Raw genomic sequence first — 18,704 nt, 5'->3', positions numbered from 1 at the left:
TTCTCACTTGAGAGAGAAACCCTGAACTTCATCACCTTCTTGAACCAAAGTATCTTTCCCTGGATGCCTTAGATTGGACATTTCTATGGACTTGTTTTAATTGGGACATTTTCTTGGCCTTAGAACTGTAAACTAGCAACTTACTAAATTCCCCTTTTAAAAAACCATTCCATTTGTGGTATATTGCATGCTGGCAGTTAGCAAACTAGAACAGATGCTAATAAAATCAGAAATGAGAGGGGGTTCATTACCACAGACCCTGGAGAAAAAAAAGGTCCATGAATATTACATTATCGAAAGTGAACATGATTGAAAGGGGTTGTATAGACCCATGTGCCCCACAGATTAATACTACAAATATAAATAAGTTCCTGCATGAACTACTGCAAAGGTTGAACCTTGTACAAAAATTTGGAGGTATGGGAGGAAACTGTTATTGCATGCTTTGGGCTATGTTTAACAGGAAAACATCAATAGTACCACAGCAATTCCAGGGGTAAATAATGGGGGAGGAACAATTGTTAAGGGGAGGTTTGGATTTTCTATCTGGTGAGGGTATGTTTATTGGTTATCTTTCTCTTGGTAACAATGAAATTATCTAAAATTGTGTGTGTTGATGGACTGCTGACATTGGACATTATACATGATGCCTGTGGTAGTTAGGTTCAGGTGTCAACTTAGCCAGGTGAAGGTGCCTAGTTCTGTTGCTGTGGACATGAGCCAATGGTACATGAACCTCATCTGTTGCTCTTTACCTCTGCAGTCAGCTAAGAGGCATGCCTGCTGTAATGAATGATGTTTGATTTAACTGGCTGGTGCTTAAATGAGAGAGCTCAATGTAGAACAGCCCAAGCAGCTCAGCATACCTCATCTCAGGGAAAGTTGTTGGAACCCAGAGGCCTGGAGAGAAGGCCAGCAGAGATCACCCAGTGCCTTCCCATGTAAGAAAGAACCTCAGTTGAAAGTTAGCTGCCTTTCCTCTGAAGAACTAATGAAATAAATCCCCTTTTATTAAAAGCCAATCCATCTCTGGTGTGTTGCATTCTGGCAGCTAGCAAACTAGAACAATGCCCGATGGATGAACGATATACTGACTGAGATGTAGATTGGTGAATGATGGTGTACACATATGATTGAATATTGTGCTGCTACCAAAAGGAACAAATTGTGAGGTGTGCAACGTTGTGAATGAACTTGTGGGACATTTGGTGAGATAAAATAAGCCAGAAACAAAAGAGCAAATATTTTATGGTCTCATTTAGAAAATACTTAGAAGAAAACAGGGGCCTAGGTTGTAAGTTCTTATAGCAGTCATTTACTCCAGGGCAGTAATTGTTATTTCTGGAGTTTAAGAAGCTATTTTATATATTTATAACCTGGTATTTAGAGATAAAAACAGTCAATTAGGTTGAGATTAAGGTAATTCAGAATACAGGGGTAAGGAAGACACTGTCTGTATTTTAGAACTTCATCTACTCTTTCAGACCAAATGAAGAAAGGTTTATTTTGTCCAGAACCTAAATTTTCTGTAGCACATAACCTAACTTAATCTGTTTGGATAGAATATTTACAATTCAAAAAATGGACAGCTCAGAAAAGAAGGAGGGCCTCTAATCCTGTATAGCTTAATATAATGCCTGGATTAATCCCAGAGTACATTAAGCAGATAATCAAAAAGTATTGGCAAACCCCAGCCAAAACCATTCCTGCCAATCGTAAAGAATACCTAGGTCATAATATAAGATTTTACAAAGTTTCCATGCACTAGGGTAATTTTCCAAAACCTACAACCTCTAGATGGGTCCCTGGGCCAGATAAGTCCTGAAATGCAGAGGGGCCAGCCCTTCCAGAACATCAACTAGTTCCATCCCCCATCTCATAGTATCAACAGCCTCTTCCAACATGAAAAAGTTAGAATGGGCACACCCTATATACCCCTTAAAGAGTAGGAGAAAGTTCAAAGGTGACGGTAGAGTTATGCAGAGAAGGTCGGGTTTAACAAATGAGTATGAGTGCTGAATCAGCATACTGGTATTTCTTTTGGCCTCTAGTATCTTAGAGCAGCTAGAAATAGGTGACTATTTTTTTTGTATGTTGTACGGCAGGGGTCACAGTTCATTCTTTTTCCATGTGAGTATCCTGTTATTGCTGCATCATTTGTTGAATTTTTTTGTTTGTTTCATTGTTCTTCTCCTTGCTTGTTTGTTTGTTTTATTGGCAAGTGCATGGGCTGGGAATTGAACCTGGGCCTCCTGCATGGCAGGTGAGAATTCTACCACTGAACTACCTTGGCACCCCCAGAGTGGCTAGAAATAAAAACCTAAAATTGTGGAATTGTAACCCATACCAAACTCTGAAATCTGTTCTACAACTAATTGTTGTGATGTACTTCGAAATTTCTGCTTTTACAGATATATGTTACTTAAGGAGAAGGAGGGGTATAACAGAGAAGATAGGATTTAATAAATGAGAATGACTCTGAATCACCACATTGATATTTCTGTTGGTCTCTAGTGTCTTGGAATAGCTAGAAGAAAAAAAATGAAAAATTGTGGAACTGTAACCTATACCAGACTTTAAAATCTGTTCCATGGCTACTTGTTAAAATGTACTTGGAAATTTATTACTTTGTTGTATATATGTTATATTTCACAATAAAAATAAAAAAATAAAAAAACACAAACCAAAAAACGTATTGGCAAAGTCCCTTGAAGGATGGGAGAAAAAATATGGAACTATTATACTTTACCACCAGGGGAAACCCTGATACTGTGTCAAACATTAGGAACACGAAATCAATAGGACAAACCCATGATTTTGAGGCGTGTTCTTGTGAAGCTCATGTATGTAGCAGAGAAGCCTTGCCTATATATAAGTATGCTTAAGTGTTACTTTTGGAGGACCTTTTTTGTTACTCAGATGTGGCCTCTCTGTAAGCCCAATACTGCAAGTGAAATCATCACCTTCCCTCCTACATGGGACATGACATCCAGGGGTGAAAGTCTCCCTGGTGGCATAGGAGATGACTCCCAGGGATGAGCACTGTGGGATCAACAATGCAATTCTGACCAAAAGGGGGAATAGAAGATAACAAATAAGGTTTCAGTGGTTGAGAGAGTTCAAATAGAGTGGAGAGGCTACTCTGGAGGTCACTCTTAATGCATGCTTCAGTTAGACATTGCTACCTAGCAAAGCTTGCCAAACCCCAAACAAAACCATTTCTGCCAATCTTAAATAACACTTAGGGCATTATATAAGATTTTACAAAGGTTTCATGCACTAGGGTAACTTTACAAAACCTACAACCTCCAGCTGGGTTCCTGGACCAGATTAGTCCTGAAATGCAGAGGGGCCAGCCTCTCTAGAACATAAACTAGTTCCATCTCCCTACCCCATATTATTGACAGCCCCTTCCAACATGAAAAAGTCAGAATGGCCATAGCCCAAATACCCCTTATGAATAGAAGAAAGATCAAAGGTGATGGTGGAGTTATACAGAAAATGTAGGGTTTAACAAATGAATACGAATGCTGAATCATTATATTGATATTTCTTTTAGTCTCCAGTATCTTAGAGCAGCTAGAAATAAAAACCTAAAAGTGTGGAATTGTAACCCACTGCAAACTCTGAAATCTGTTTTACAACTAATTGTGTTGTGCTTTGAGTTATTGCTTTTTTGTATGATATTTTTCACAAAAAAGAAAATAAAAATTGGGATGATAAATGCACAGCTATACGATGATACTGTGAACCACTGATTGTACACTTTGGATGATTACATGGTATGTGATTATATCACACACATACATACACACAAAAGCAGGGGACTTCTGGTATGAGTTGGGACCTGTCATCATGGGGATGTGAAAGCCTTTCTGATGAAAAAGTGGAAGAGAGAAATGATACAAAATTAAGTTTCAGAGTCTGTTGGATTTCAGAGTTAAGAAGTTATCCTGGAGGTTATTCTTATGTACTATATTATCTCTTATTAGTTTATAGTACATTGGAGTGGCTAGAGGAAAGTATCTGAAACTACTGAACTTTGTAGCAGTAGCTTTGATTCTTGAAGATTATATAACCATACAGCTTTTACAATGTGATCATGTGTTTGTGAAAACCTTGTGTCTGTTGCTTCTTTTATCCAGGATATGGGCAGATGAGTAAAAAAAGAAGGAAAAATAAATAGATAAATAATAGTGGGGGAGATAAGGGGTAAAAAAAAATTGGGTAGGTTGAAATACTAGTGGTCAATGAGAGGGAGAGGTAAGTTGGGATGATTAGTTTTTTCTTTTTACTTCTTTTTCTGGAGTGATGTAAATGTTCTAAAAATGATCATGATATGAATATACAACTATGTGATGATATTGTGAGCCACTGATTGTATATGGTGGATGGTCTCTGCGTGTGAAGATTTCTCAATAAAAATGTTAAAAAAAAAATCAACACTGTACTTCCATAAGAGCTTTGTGAAAATGCAATCATTTTTAGTTCATTAAGAATTGAGCCTATCACAAATGGCCTTGGGTACATAATGAAATTATACAAAAAATGAACAATCCACTTGGGCATGCATCAGGAGCTTTGTTATGTGTCATCTTGGATTGCTTAGCCTGAACCTCTAGCAGACAGTTGCTGGTCCAAGGGGAAAACAAATATTGCTATATAGGTAACTGACAACTATCAGGAAAATAAAAATAAATAACAATGGATGACTAGAGGAATGAGCAAAACACTCAGAGTTTAGTTATAGGTAGCTACAGTTTCATTGCCCTCATGTCAATTTAAGTGGATTGATAAAATCATCTATGGCAGATCAAGTCTTTGGGACTTATGAGGCTATTATCATAAAAAGCCAACTGTGTAAGAATTTAGAATCACAAATAAAGGTGGCTTTTCCAGAAAGACACAAACAGCTACTTTTTTTTTTTTTACAAACATCTACTGCTATGTTTTTTTTGGCATGGGCAGGCTTCAGGTATTGAACCCAGGTCTCCGGCATGGCAGGTGAGAATTCTGCCACTGAGCCAACATTGCCCGCCCACATCTATTGCTTTTTAAGAATTTAAATGTAGGAGCATTCTAAATACATCTCAATCTTTTAATGGAAACTTGTAGTAAGAAATTCAATTTTTAGGGGAAACTGTTGATCTTCCCTCATATATAATCCTATGTGAATGATAATTCACAAATAACCCTGTAAGTCATCTACTGTAAAGTTTAAAGAAGGAGGAAACAAAAGTGTATGCAAAACACGATCACTATGTGTGATGAAGCATTATGTAAAAAAGATAAAGCAGAAGTAAGCCAAAATATGGTCTTTGGGGTAATGCAATAAAAAGTAATTATTTTTCTGGATTTTGCTAAAATTTTTGGAGAGTTATAGAATTTTTAATTTAAACAAAAAAACAACAGAATTGGTAGGTCACTATGTGTAAAGCACTCTTCCATACTGACACGGCAAGGAATAAAAATGTATATAAAAGTGGTATTGCTAAAAGACTTACAAAGATACTGGTTTCGTTTGGATTTTTCAAAATGTGAAGGTAGCACTCCTAAGTTTCCAATAAAACAGTGGAGGGCATAGCCCTCAAGGGAAATTCATATAAATTACCTACCTCGTAGCAGTACTGTTGAACTTTATGCAAAACTTTGTTTAGGTCCTTGTTTAGTTGTTCAAGCTCTAAAACAATGGTTGCATATCTCCGCTGAAATTCAATGCCAATGGGCATGGAATATGATTTCTGAGAAGAAAAAAAAATCAGATCTTGATAAGATTTTTGGGAACAATGCAATTTCAGTTATTTAATAGGAGACATGACTTACAACAAACTGATGGTTATATTAAAATGTTTCTACTCAATGTTACAGTTTTTGGGTATGATACGGTATTACTGTTATTTAGGAGCATCATGATATTTACTATTTTTTTTTTAAAGGGAGATTTTTATATAGAAAGCCAGACAATGTAAATGCAAAAAACATTAATAGTTGAATCTTTATCTATGTTATTAGTCTTTCCATAGGTCTGTCATTTTTCAAAATCAAAAGCTGGTAAAAAATTCTATGTCTTCATCTGATACATTCTAGTTATTTAAATTCAACAAATTCTCCAACCCAGAATCAATTCCATATAGTATAATGGTTAAGAGCATATGTGTTAGATTATGTATGTTCAAATCCCAATTCCATCACTACTAGCGTGTAACAAAGCTCCTTAATCTCTCTGTGCCTCAATTTCCTTATCTGGAAAATGGGGAACATAAGAATATCTAGCTAATGGGGTTATTACAAGGATTAAATGAGATAACACATTACCACAATGCTTCCCACACAGAAAATGCTGAATAATATTACCTGTAATTATCATTGTCATCATTTTATAATTGCTTCCTACCAGCAAGTGTAAATGGAATTTGACTTGGTTTCCTTTCTCTTTTTCAAATACTGCCAATAAATTACACTGTCTATTCCACTCCAGCTACAAATGCCAGCAATGAGACTTCTCTAGTCAAGCCAAATTTAACCATGTTTCTTTCTTCAGAGGATTCCAGAGAGTAGAATATCATGCAATAGGGAAGCACAACTTCTACATTTGATTGGGGAGTTTAATCCATTAACATTTAGTGTTATTACTGTACAGGTAGTACTTTCTTCTACAATTTTGCCCTTTGGATGTTATATGTCATATCTAATTTTCCTTCCTTTTACCTTTACTCATACTCTTCATTTCTATACTCATCTCCACAGCTCCTTCTCCTGTCTTTTCGTATCTGTCTCTACTGCTCCCTTTAGTATTTCTTGCAGAGGTGGTCTCTTGGTCACAAATTCTCTCAGTGATTTTTTGTCTGAAAATGTTTTAATTCTCCCTCATTTTTGAGGGGCAATTTTGCTGGATATAGAATTCTTGGTTGGCAGTTTTTCTCTTTTAGTAATTTAAATATATCATCCCACTGTCTTCTCACCTACATGGTTTCTGCTGAGAAATCTACGCATAGTCTTATTGGGCTTCCCTTGTATGTGATGGATTGCTTTTCTCTTGCTGCTTTCAAGATCCTCTCTTTCTCTTTGACCTCTGACATTCTGATTAGTAGGTGTCTTGGAGTACATCTATTTGAATCTATTCTCTTTGGTGTATGCTGCACTTCTTGGATCTTTAATTTTAAGTCTTTCATAAGAGTTGGGAAATTTTCAGTGATAATTTCCTCCATTAGTTTTTCTCCTCCTTTTCACTTCTCTTCTCCTTCTGGAACACCCACAACATGTATATTTGTGCGCTTCATGTTGTCATTCAATTCCCTGAGTCCCTGCTCATATTTTTCCAGTTTTTCTATATACTTTCTGTTTCTTGTTGGATTTCAGATGTTCCGTCCTCTGGTTCACTATTTCTATGTTCTGCCTCTCGAAATCTACCATTGTAAGTTTCCATTGTTTTTTCATTTCTTCTACTGTGCCTTTCATTCCCATAAGTTCTGTGATTTGTTTTTTCAGACTTCCCATTTCTTCTTTTTGTTCATTCCTTGCCTTCTTTATATCCTCCCTCAATTCATTGATTTGATTTTTGATGAGGTTTCCCATGTCTGTTCGTATATTCTGAATTAATTGTTTCAACTCCTGTATCTCATTTGAATTGTTGGTTTGTTCCTTTGACTGGGCCCTATCTTAATTTTCCTAGTGTGATTTATTATTTTTTGCTGGCATCTAGGCATTTAATTATCTTAATTAGTTTATTCTGGAGATTGCTTTCACTTCCTTTACCTAGGGTTTTCTTGCTGGATGAATTTGTTGTCTGTCTGTTCTTTGACATTCAGTTCAGCTTTTTCTGGACCACTAGCTTAGGTTTTGTTTAAGAGAGGAGAATTTTTCAGTTCTTGTTTTCTTGTTTCTTGCCGTGACTGTATGGTGCCTTTACCCACCCCCTCACCCTTAGGAGTGTCTACTTAGGTATTATAGACCCCAGCTGGATTTTCCTAGACCAAACTGGCCTCCTGTCAGGAGGAAAGAGTCACCTGTGTCAGTTTTCCCTGAGCGTGAGACCTAGCAGGTTGAAAGACTTTCCTGTGAAGTATCTGGGCTCTGTTTTTCTTATCTTGCCAGTATGTGGCGCTTTTCTGCCTGTGGGTCCCACCAGCATAAGATGATGCGGTACCTTTAACATTGGCAGACTCTCCCTGCTGGGGGCATGGTGGAGACAGAGGAGTGGTTGTAGGCTGGTTTTAATGGCTTCAAATTACCAAGCCCTGGTGTCCGAATTCCTTGAGGGAGGGATTCCACCTGAGTTGGGCCCCACACTCCCCTGCGGAAGGCACAGGCTCCAGACAAGCCCTCAAACAAGCTTGTTTCTGCCTATGCCTGGGGTAGTTGCAGCATGAGAAGCCCTGCTGTTGTATCCAAAGGCATCAAATCTGTGTAGAAACACAGCCACAAAAACCTCCGTTTCTTTCTTTTTTTCTCTTTCTATCAGCCCTGTTCCCTTGGCACTGGGGCAAATATCAGTGATGTCTGCTTTGGCCAGGTTCACCTAAGCTGGAGGCCTATTTTTAGTAGTCAGAATTTGTTAATTAATTCCACAATTGGCGTTTGGTTGCACTCAGACCCTCCCGCTAGTAAAGTCTCTTTCCTTTCCCCTCTGGAAGCAGCTGGCTGCTGTGGCTTGGGGAACTCATGGTTCTGGGGGAGGTCGCAGCCGGTCCAGGTCCAGACTGTAGTACACTGTGTGTCTGGTCACTGATGTGGCCCCAGGAGCTGTTCTGTACTGTTTCTGGTTATTTAGTAGCTGTTCTGGAGGATGAAGTAAATCGTGCACCTTGCTAAGCTGCCATCTTGGCACCTCCCCACAACTACTACTTCTAGAAGTATGGTTAAGAAATGAAAGCATACCTAGACTGTAAAGAGTACATACTTCCTGGGTCTCAAATCACAGAACTATAGATCGAACCAACAGAAATTTAGCAATCATCTAGTTCAACCTTGTCATTTTATAGACAAGAAAACTGAGGCCTAGAAAAGTTAAAAGTTTTGCTTAATAGCACATTGACTTGATGATGATGATAGCCAATGCATATTGATTAGAGCTGACCGGAGATGAGAGGTTACTTGATGGAGAGGTTTTTCTTCCAATCCCCCAAGGTGGGGTTTGATGGCCTGAGGGGCCATGCATGTTAGAACCAGCCTCAGGCCTAACTGTCCTCTGGTGAAGCTCAGGCTCTCCTAAATCTCTTCAATCCATTGAAGGGAGAGGCCTGCACTGATACCATCGACTTCTTGCAAGGATTTGAAGGCACAAAATGGAGAGTTTGGCAAACTGAGTGTCACTTGGGCAAAACAAGAAGTATCTTCCATTCAAGGTCCCACAACTCTGATAGTTGTGGAGTCAAAGAGGCTGGAGATCATTCATGCTGCCTCTTATTAATCATCTGGAAGTACAATGCATTTAGATGCTAAGAACATGCACTGTGCCCTTTGAGGCGGCACTACCCCACAGTGATATACTTTTTTTCCATTTTATTTTTATTTTTTTCCACTCTATTTTCTATTTTCCTGGAGACCAATTTATTTGAGCAGCATAAAATGAAATACAACAGTGCTATACAAAATAATAAAAATATTTTGCACTTTCATGTATAAATTAACTTCATAAACTATAATAGACATGACCCAACTATAAAGGAAAGTTCTTAGCTTCTATTTTTTATGGTCAGAAAAATAAATTATTTTAATAGCTACCTAAATTTGCCTATTGCTTCCAGAGAATGTAATGTATTGCAAATATATTATTTTCAAATTGTTCTTAACCCTTACATAGACTTAATTGGACACAGTTCTACTGTTTATACAGAATTGTAAACAGTCTTGAAAAGATAACTTTCAGGTCATATGAATGGAGTTTCATAAAATAAAAAAATATAAATTCTTTAATTTATGTAACTCTAATTATGATTTATCTATGGGAATTGACAATCGAAATCTTCCAATCATCCACAATTACGTTTAACAATAATTTATGGGTAGAAATTTTACAATGGTCAGAAGAAGATTTTATTCATATATATTTTTTTGTGGTCTCTGTTTTAGAGTATAAATTTTTTGAGCAGTTTTATTGAGATATATTCATATATCATTTAATCCATGTTGACTGAGAGAGACAGGCCACATCTGAGCAACAAAAGAGGCTCTCTGGGGGCGACATTTAGGCCTAATTTAAAAAAAAAATTTTTTTTTTAAATACCACCAAACAAACGCAAACATTCCTATTTTGATCATTCTGTTCTACATATAAAATCAGTAATTCACAATATCATCACATAGTTGCATATTCATCATCATGATCATTTCTTGGAACATTTGCATCTATTCAGAAAAAGAAATCAAATGAAAACAGAAAAAACATATATATATACACCATACCCCTTACCCCTCCCTTTCGGTGATCACTAGCATTTCACACTAAATTTATTTTAACATTTGTTCTCCCTATTATTTATTTTTACTCCATATATTCTACTTGTCCGTTGACCAGGTAGATAAAAGGAGCATCAGACACAAGGTTTTCACAATCACACAGTTACTCTGTGAAAGCTGTATCAGTATACAATCATCTTCCAGAAGCATGGCTACTGGAACACAGCTCTACATTTTCAGGCAGTTCCCTCCAGCCTCTCCGTTACATCCTGAATAAGAAGGTGATATCTACTTAAATGTGTAAGAATAACCTCCAGGATAACCTCTCGACTCTGTTTGGAATCTCTCAGCCACTGACATTTTGTCTCATTTCACTCTTCCCCCTTTTGGTCAAGAAGGTTCTCTCAATCCCTTGATGCTGAGTCTCAGCTCATTCTAGGGTTTTTCTTAATCTCTCTTTTGTTTTTATTTAACTTTTTTTATTAATTAAAAAAAGTTAACAAACAAAATATTTAGAAATCATTCCATTCTACATATATAATCAGTAATTCTTAATATCATCACTTTCCCAATCTCTTGATGCCGAGTCTCAGATCATTCTAGGATTTCTGTCCCACATTGCCAGGAGGGTCCACACCCCTGGGAGTCATGTCCCATGTAGACAGGGGGGAGGGTGGTGAGATTGCTTGTTGTGTTGGCTGGAGAGAGAGGCCACATCTGAGCAACAAAAGAGGCTCTCTTGTGGGTGACTCTTAGGCCTAATTTTAAGTAGGCTTGACCTATCCTGTGTGGGGTTAACTTTCATATGAACAAATCCCAAGACTGGGGGCTCAGCCTATAGCTTTGGTTGTCCACACTGCTTGCAAAATATCAAGAATTCAACTTGGAAAAAAAAATAGAATTAAACCTGGGGAAGTTGAATTTTCCCCTGTTCTCACCATTCCCCAAAGGGGATTTTGCAAATATTCTAGGATTTATCCCATCATTCTGGGATTTATCGGGGACAAACCAACAAAATCACATGTCCTACTCAAGGTTCCATGTACTTACGGTGTTCAATTAAGCTGTCTACGTCTACATAAGTTATATTAGGAAATGCACTAGTCAAAATACAAATTTTGTACCAAATAAACAATTTTTGCTTTAGTCTCACATGTAAGTTGAAATTTTAAAATATTATTTACCATCTATTTTCAGCACCCTGCAGTAATGACTTTCCTTTGTTCTTCCTCATGCAAAAACATTTTTAAAATTTGCACATTAAGTCACGATCATTATACCATCCTAGGCATTCCTAGATTATACCATCTCAATCTTTATCGTCTATCTTTCTTTCTGATTTCATTTGTGCCCCCAGCTCTCCTCCCTCTTTCATTCTCACATTCAGCTTCATTCACTGTTTTAGTATAATTGTATTACAGTTAGGTAGTATTGTGCTGTCCATTTCTGAGTTTTTACATTCAGTCCTGTACTTAGGCCTAATTTTAAGTAGGCTTAGTCTATCCTTTGTGGGGATAAGTTTCACAGGAACAAACCCCAAGATCGAGGGTTTGGTCTATTGATTTGGTTGTCCCAACTGTGTCCCATTTCCAAATGGGGAAGCTGAATTTTCCCCCATTCTCCCCATTCCCCGAAGGGGACTTTGCAAATACTCCTTTCCAAATACTTCTTTATTCACTGTTCAAATCACTCTGGGATTTATGGGTACATTGCACTAACCTGGACAAACCTACAAAATCTCATGCCTTATTCAAGGTTCCATGTACTTACTGTGTTCAATTAAACTGTTCATATAAGTTAAATAAGGAAATACACAGTCAAAAGATAAATTTTGTACCGAATAAACATTTCTCACTTTACTCTCACATAGAAGTTGAAATTTTTAAATGTGAATGATGATCTATTTTCAATACCCTGCAATATTATTTTCCACTACATATATTTTTTTAATTTTAACATTTGTTCCCTTATTATTTATTTATTAAATTTTTTTAAAAACATAACAACATATAAACATGAACATTCTTACCATATGATCATTTCATTCTTGGTAATCAATAACTCATAATATCATCACCTAGTTGTATATTCATCACCATGATCATTTCTTAGAACATTTCTATCAATTCAGAAAACGAAATAAAAAGAAAAAGTCATACATAGCATACCCTTTACCCCTCCCTCTCATTGACTGCTAGTATTTCCATCTACCCAATATATTTTAGCTTTTGTTTCCCCTATTTTTTTCCTATACCCTTTAGCACTACCTTTCATTGATCACTAGCATTTCAATCTACTAAATTTATTTTAACATTTGTTTCCCCTATTACATATTTATTTTTAATCCATATGTTTTACTCATCTGTCCATACCGTAGATGAAAGAGGCATCAGACACAAGGTTTTCACAATCACACAGTCACATTGCAAAAGCTATATCATTATACAATCATCTTCAAAAAACATGGCTACTGGAACACAGCTCTACAGTTTCAGGCACTTCCCTCTAGCCTAATACACCTTAATCTAAAAAGGGGATATCTACATAATGTGTAAGAATAATTTCCAGAATAACCACTCGAATCTGTTTGAAATCTCTCAGCCACTGACACTTTATTTTCTCTCACTTCTCTCTTCCCCCCTTTCATTCGAGAAGGCTTTCTCAATCCCTTGATGCTGAGTCTCAGCTCATTCTGGATTTCTGTTCCACATTGCCCAGGAGGTTTACACCCTGGGAGTCATGTACCACATAGAGAGGGGGAGGATGGTGAATTTGTACACCATGTTGGCTGAGAGAGAGACAGGCCACATCTGAGCAACAAGAGGTTCTCTGGAGGGGGGGGACACTTAGGCCTAATTTTAAGGAGGCTTAGTTGATCCCTTGCAGGGATACTTTTCATAGGAACAAATCCCAAGATCAAGGGCTCAGCCTATTGATTTTGTTGTCCCCACTGCTTGTGAGAATATTAGTTCACCAAATGGGGAAGCTGAATTTTCCCTCTTACTCCTCATTCCCCCAAGGGGACTTTGCAAATACTTTTTAATTCACTATTCAAATCACTCTGGGATTTATTTGGGCACCCTTCTGGATAAACATACAAAATCTCATGCCTATTCAAGTTTCCATGTACTTATGGTATTCAGTTAAACTGTCCATACAAGTTATATTAGGAAATACATTAGTCAAAATCAAAATTTAGTACCAAATAAACATTTTTTGGCTTTAGTCTCACACAGAAGTGAAAGTTTTAAAATATGAATGACCATCTATTTTCAACAGCCTGCAATACTGACATTCCTTTGCTCTTCCTCATGCAAAAACATTTTCTAACTTGTACATTTAGTCACTATCATTGTGCACTCTAGGCATTCCTAGATTATACCATCTCAGTATTTATTGTCCATATCTTTTCTTCTAATTTCATTTGTGCCCACAGCCCTCCTTAGTACCAGCAGGACTGGTACTAATTCTTTCTTGAATGTTTGGTAGAATTCACATGTGAAGCCATTAGGTCCTGGACTTTCCTTTTTTGGGAGCCTCTTAATGACTGACTCAATTTCTTTACTTGTGATTGGTTTGTTGAGGTCATCTATTTCTTTTCAAGTCAATGTTAGTTGTTCATGTCTTTCTAAGAAGTTGTCTATTTCATCTATATTGTCTAGTTTATTAGTATAGAGTTGTTCATAGTATCCTCTCATTACCTCCTATATTTCTGAAGGGTCAGTGGTTATGTCTCCTCTTCCATTTCTGATTTTATTTATTTGCATTCTCTCTCTTCTTCTTGTCAGCCTTGTTGTGGTAGTTAGATTCAGTTATCAACTTGGCCAGGTGATGGTACCTAGTTCTGTTGCTGTGAACATGAGCCAATGTTACGTGAACCTCATCTGTTGCTCATTACACCTGCAGTCGGCTAGGAGGTGTGCCTGCTGTAATGAATGATGTTTGATTTAACTGGTTGGTGCTTAAATGAGAGAGATCAATGTAGCACAGCCCAAGCAGCTCAGCATAACTCATTTCGGCACTCGCAGCTCAGCCCAGGCCTTTGGAGATGCAGAAAGAAATCACGCCGGGGAAAGTTGTTGGAAACCAGAGGCCTGGAGAGAAGGCCAGCAGAGATTGCCCTGTGCCTTCCCACACAAGAAAGAACCTCAGTTGAAAGCTACTTGCCTTTCCTCTGAAGAACTAATGAAAAAAATCCCCTTTTATTAAAAGCAAATCCATCTCTGGTGTGTGGCATTCTGGTAGCTAGCAAACTAGAACACTTGCTAAGGATCCATCAATTTTATGGATTTTTTTATACAGTCAACTTCTGGTTTCATTGGTTTTCTTGTTCTCAATTTCCTTTATTTCTGCTCTAATCTTCATTATTTCTTTCCTTTTGCTTACTTTGGGGTTAGTTGGCTGTTCTTTCCCTAGTTCTTCGAAGTGAACAGTTAATTCTTCGGTTCTTGCTCTTTGTTCTTTTTTGTATAGGCATTTTAGGTCAATAAATTTCCCTCATAGCACTGCCTTTACTGCATCTCATAAATTTTGATATGCTGTGTTTTCATTTTCATTTGCCTCTAGACATTTACTGATTTCTCTTGTAATTTCTTCCTTGACACACTGGTTGTTTGAGAGTATGTTGTTGAGCCTCCATATATTTGTGAATTTTTTGACCCTCTGCCTACTATTGATTTTCAACTTTATTCCTTTTTGATCTGAGAAAGTGTTTTGTACCATTTTAATCTTAAAATTTATTGTGACTTGCTTTGTGACCCAGCATATGGTCTATTCTTGAGAACAATCCATGAGCTCTTGAGAAAAAGATGAATCCTGCTGTTGTGGGGTGCAATGTTCTATAAATGTCTGTTAAGTCTAGTTCATTTATTGTATTATTCAAATTCTCTGTTTCTTTATTGTTCCTCTGTCTGGATGTTCTGTCCATTGATGAGAGCGGGGAATTGAAATCTCCAAACTATTATGATAGATGTGTCTATTTCTCTTTTCAGTGTTTTACTCATGTACTTTGGAGCACTCTGCCTCAGTGCATAAATATTTATGTTTGCTATGTTTTCTTGCTGGATTGTTCCTTTTATTAATACATAGTGTCCTCTGTCACTTTTAATTGTTTTACATTTGAAGTCTAATTTGTTGGATATTAGTATAGCTACTACTGCTCTTTTCTGATTGTTGCTTGCATGAAATATCTTTTCCCAACCTTTTACTTCCAACCTATGTTTGCCCTTGGGTCTAAAATGCATCTCCTGTAGACAGCATATCCATGGGTCCTGTTTTTTAATCCATTCTGCCAGTATATGACTTTTGATTGGGGAGTTTAATCCATTAACATTTAGTGTCATTACTGTACGGGCAGTAATTTCATCTACCACTTTGCCTTTTGGATTTTATATGCATATCTAATTTTTCTTCTGTTTACCTTTACTGATAGTCTTTATTTCTGCACTCTTCTCCATACCTCTGCTGTCTTTCCCCATCTGTCTCTAGTGCTCCCTTTAGTATTTCTTGCAAAACTAGCCTCTTGGTCACAAATTCTCTCAGTGATTTTTTTTTTTGCCTGAAAATGTTTTAATTTCCCCCTCATTTTTGAAGGACAATTTTGCTGGATATAGAATTCTTGGTTGGTAGTTTTTTCTCTTTAGTATCTTACATATATCATACCACTGTCTTCTTGCCTCCATGGTTTCTGCTAAGAAATCTACGCATAGTCTTATTGGGCTTCCCTTGTATGTGATGGATTGCTTTTCTCTTACTGCCTTCAAGATTCTCTTTTTCTCCTTGACCTCTGACATTCTGATTAGTAAGTGTCTTGCAGTACGTCTATTTGGATCTACTCTGTTGGGGTACACTGCACTTCTTGGACCCGTAATTTTAAATCTTTCATAGAAGATGGGAAATTTTCAGTGATAATTTCCTCCATTAGTTTTTCTCCTCCTTTTCCCTTCTCTTCTCCTTCTGGGATACCCACAACACAAATATTCGCGTGCTTCATTTTGTCATTCCATTCCCTGAGTCCCTGCTCATATTTTCCCATTCTTTTCCCTATATTTTATTTTGCTTGTCGGATTTCAGATGTTCCATCCTCCAGTTCACTAATCCTATATTTTGTCTCTTGAAATCTAACATTGTAGGTTTCCATTGTTTTTTTCATCTATTCTACTGTGTCTTCATTCCCAGAAGTTCTATGATTTGCTTTTTCAGACTTTTGATTTTTTCTTTTTCTTCGTCCCTTGCCTTCTTTATATCCTCCCTCAATTCACTGATTTGATTTTTCATGAGATTTTCCATGTCTGTTTGGACATCCTGAATTAATTGTTTCAACTCCTGTATCTCATTTGAATTGCTGGTTTGTTCCTTTGACTGGGCCATGTCTTCAATTTTCCTAGTATGATTTGTTATTTTTTTGCTGGTATCTAGACATTTATTTTCCTTAGTGTATTCTGGAGATTGTTTTCACTTTTTTACCTAGGATTTTCTTGCTGGATGACTTGACTTTGTTCTTTATCTGTTCTTTGACATTCAGTTCAGCTTATCCTAGACCTCCAGAATAGGTTTTGTTTAATAGATCACAATTTTTCAGTTCTTGTTTTCTTGTTTCTTGCCTTGCCTGTATGGCGCCTTTCTTTTTTTTTTCTTAGGAGAGTTTACTTAGAGATTATAGACCCCAGTCAGATTTTCCCAGACCAGATTGGCCTCCTCCCAGGAGGAAAGAGTCACCTGCACCAGTTTTCCCTGAGGGTTGAAAGACTTTCCTATGAAACCTCTAGACTCTGTGTTTTTTCTATTCTGCTCAGTATATGGTTGTGTTAGTTAGATTCAGTTGTCAACTTGGCCAGGTGAGCATACCTAGTCTTGTTGCTGAGGACATAAGCCAATGGTACGTGAACCTCATCTGTTGCTAATTACATCTGCAGGCGGCTAGGAGGCGTGTCTGCTGCAATGAGTGACATTTGACTTAATTGGCTGGTGATTAAATGAGAGATCGCAACATAGCACAGCTAAGCAGCTCAGCATTCCGCATCTCAGCACTTGCAGCTCAGCCCAGGCCTTTGGAGATGCAGAAAGAAGTCACCCCGGGGAAAGGTGTTGGAACCCAGGGGCCTGGAAAGAAGACCAGCAGAGACCATCCTGTGCCTTCCACGTAAGAAAAAACCTCAGTGGAAAGTTAGCTGCCTTTCCTCTGAAGAACCAACAAAATAAATCCCCTTTTATTAAAAGCCAATCTGTCTCTGGTGTGTTGCATTCCGGCAGCTAGCAAACTAGAACAGTGGCTTTGTCTGCCTGCAGGTTCCACCAGCATAAAGTGATGTGGTACCTTTAACTTCAGCAGACTCTATCTGATGGGGGCGTGGTTGAGACAGAAGAAAGCTTGGTAGTCTGTCTTTAATCACTTCAGTTTTCCAGACCCTGAGGCCTGAATTCCTTGAGGGAGGAATTCCACCTGAGCTGGTCCTCACCCCTTTCCTGGGGAAGGCACAGCCTCCAGGGAATTAACTCCTTTCACTTGACCAGCCTCTTTGTCTCTCAGTCAAGTTTAATCCTTTGCCTGGGGCAGTTGGAGCTTAAGAAACCTTGCAGTTGTATCAAAAGAGCTATAGAAATACAGCCACACACACGCAAAAACTCCTTTTCAGAGCAGGACCCCCGGTTCCGTGGGTTTGCAAGCAAGAGCTTAAGTTGGTATGTTGCTCTATGTATCTCCAGGTCCTGTGCACCCACCCCTTTCCTTCAGGGCCCAGACCCTTTCAAGTATTTTGCACTGTCTGTTGCAAAAAAAACTTGTTTGTTTCTTCTTTTTCCGTCAGCCCTGCTCCCTCTGTGCTTGGGCAAAAACTAGTAACTTTAGCTTTTATTTGAGGTTTAGCTGAGCCTCAAATAAATTTATTTTTTATTTGTTTTTAGTAGTCAGAATATATTAATTAATTCCACAATTGGAGCTTGGTTGAGCTCAGGCCCTCCCTGTTAGTAAAGTCTCTTTGCTTTCCTGTCTGGAAGCAGCCTGTGGGGGAGTGGCACTAGCCTCTGTTTGGGGGACTCATGGTACTGGGTGGGTTCGCAGCTGGTACAGCTTGTCCAGACTTGTGTTTGCTGTGTGTCTGGTCAATGATGTGGCCCCAGCAGTTGTTCTGTACTTCTCTTTTTTTGTGTGTGTGCTATTTATTAGTTGCTCTGCAGGAAAACTAAATTCCACATCTCACTAAGTCACCATCTTGTATCTATATATCAACACCCTGCCTTTATTCATATTCTTAAAAGGTAGCTTTGTTCTCAATAAATATTGCTTCATATTTCTGTATATTTTAGGA

The 18,704-nt window shown here is 37.8% G+C and overlaps 1 protein-coding gene across 3 annotated transcripts in view; it reads right to left on the bottom strand.

The window, feature by feature from the left end:
- LIN9 (lin-9 DREAM MuvB core complex component) overlaps positions 1 to 18,704 on the bottom strand; it is a 161,244-nt gene that overhangs the window by 9,492 nt on the left and 133,048 nt on the right. For all 3 annotated transcript variants that reach the window (XM_077168572.1, XM_077168571.1, XM_077168573.1), the window contains one exon: positions 5,616 to 5,741. In XM_077168572.1, the coding sequence (XP_077024687.1) occupies positions 5,616 to 5,741 (126 nt within the window). The remainder of the gene's footprint in view (positions 1 to 5,615; positions 5,742 to 18,704) is intronic.

This window comes from Tamandua tetradactyla, chromosome 7 (genome assembly GCF_023851605.1).
Source record: "Tamandua tetradactyla isolate mTamTet1 chromosome 7, mTamTet1.pri, whole genome shotgun sequence".
Classification (NCBI taxonomy): Eukaryota; Metazoa; Chordata; class Mammalia; order Pilosa; family Myrmecophagidae; genus Tamandua; species Tamandua tetradactyla.
This window is presented reverse-complemented; position numbering and strand designations above follow the sequence as displayed.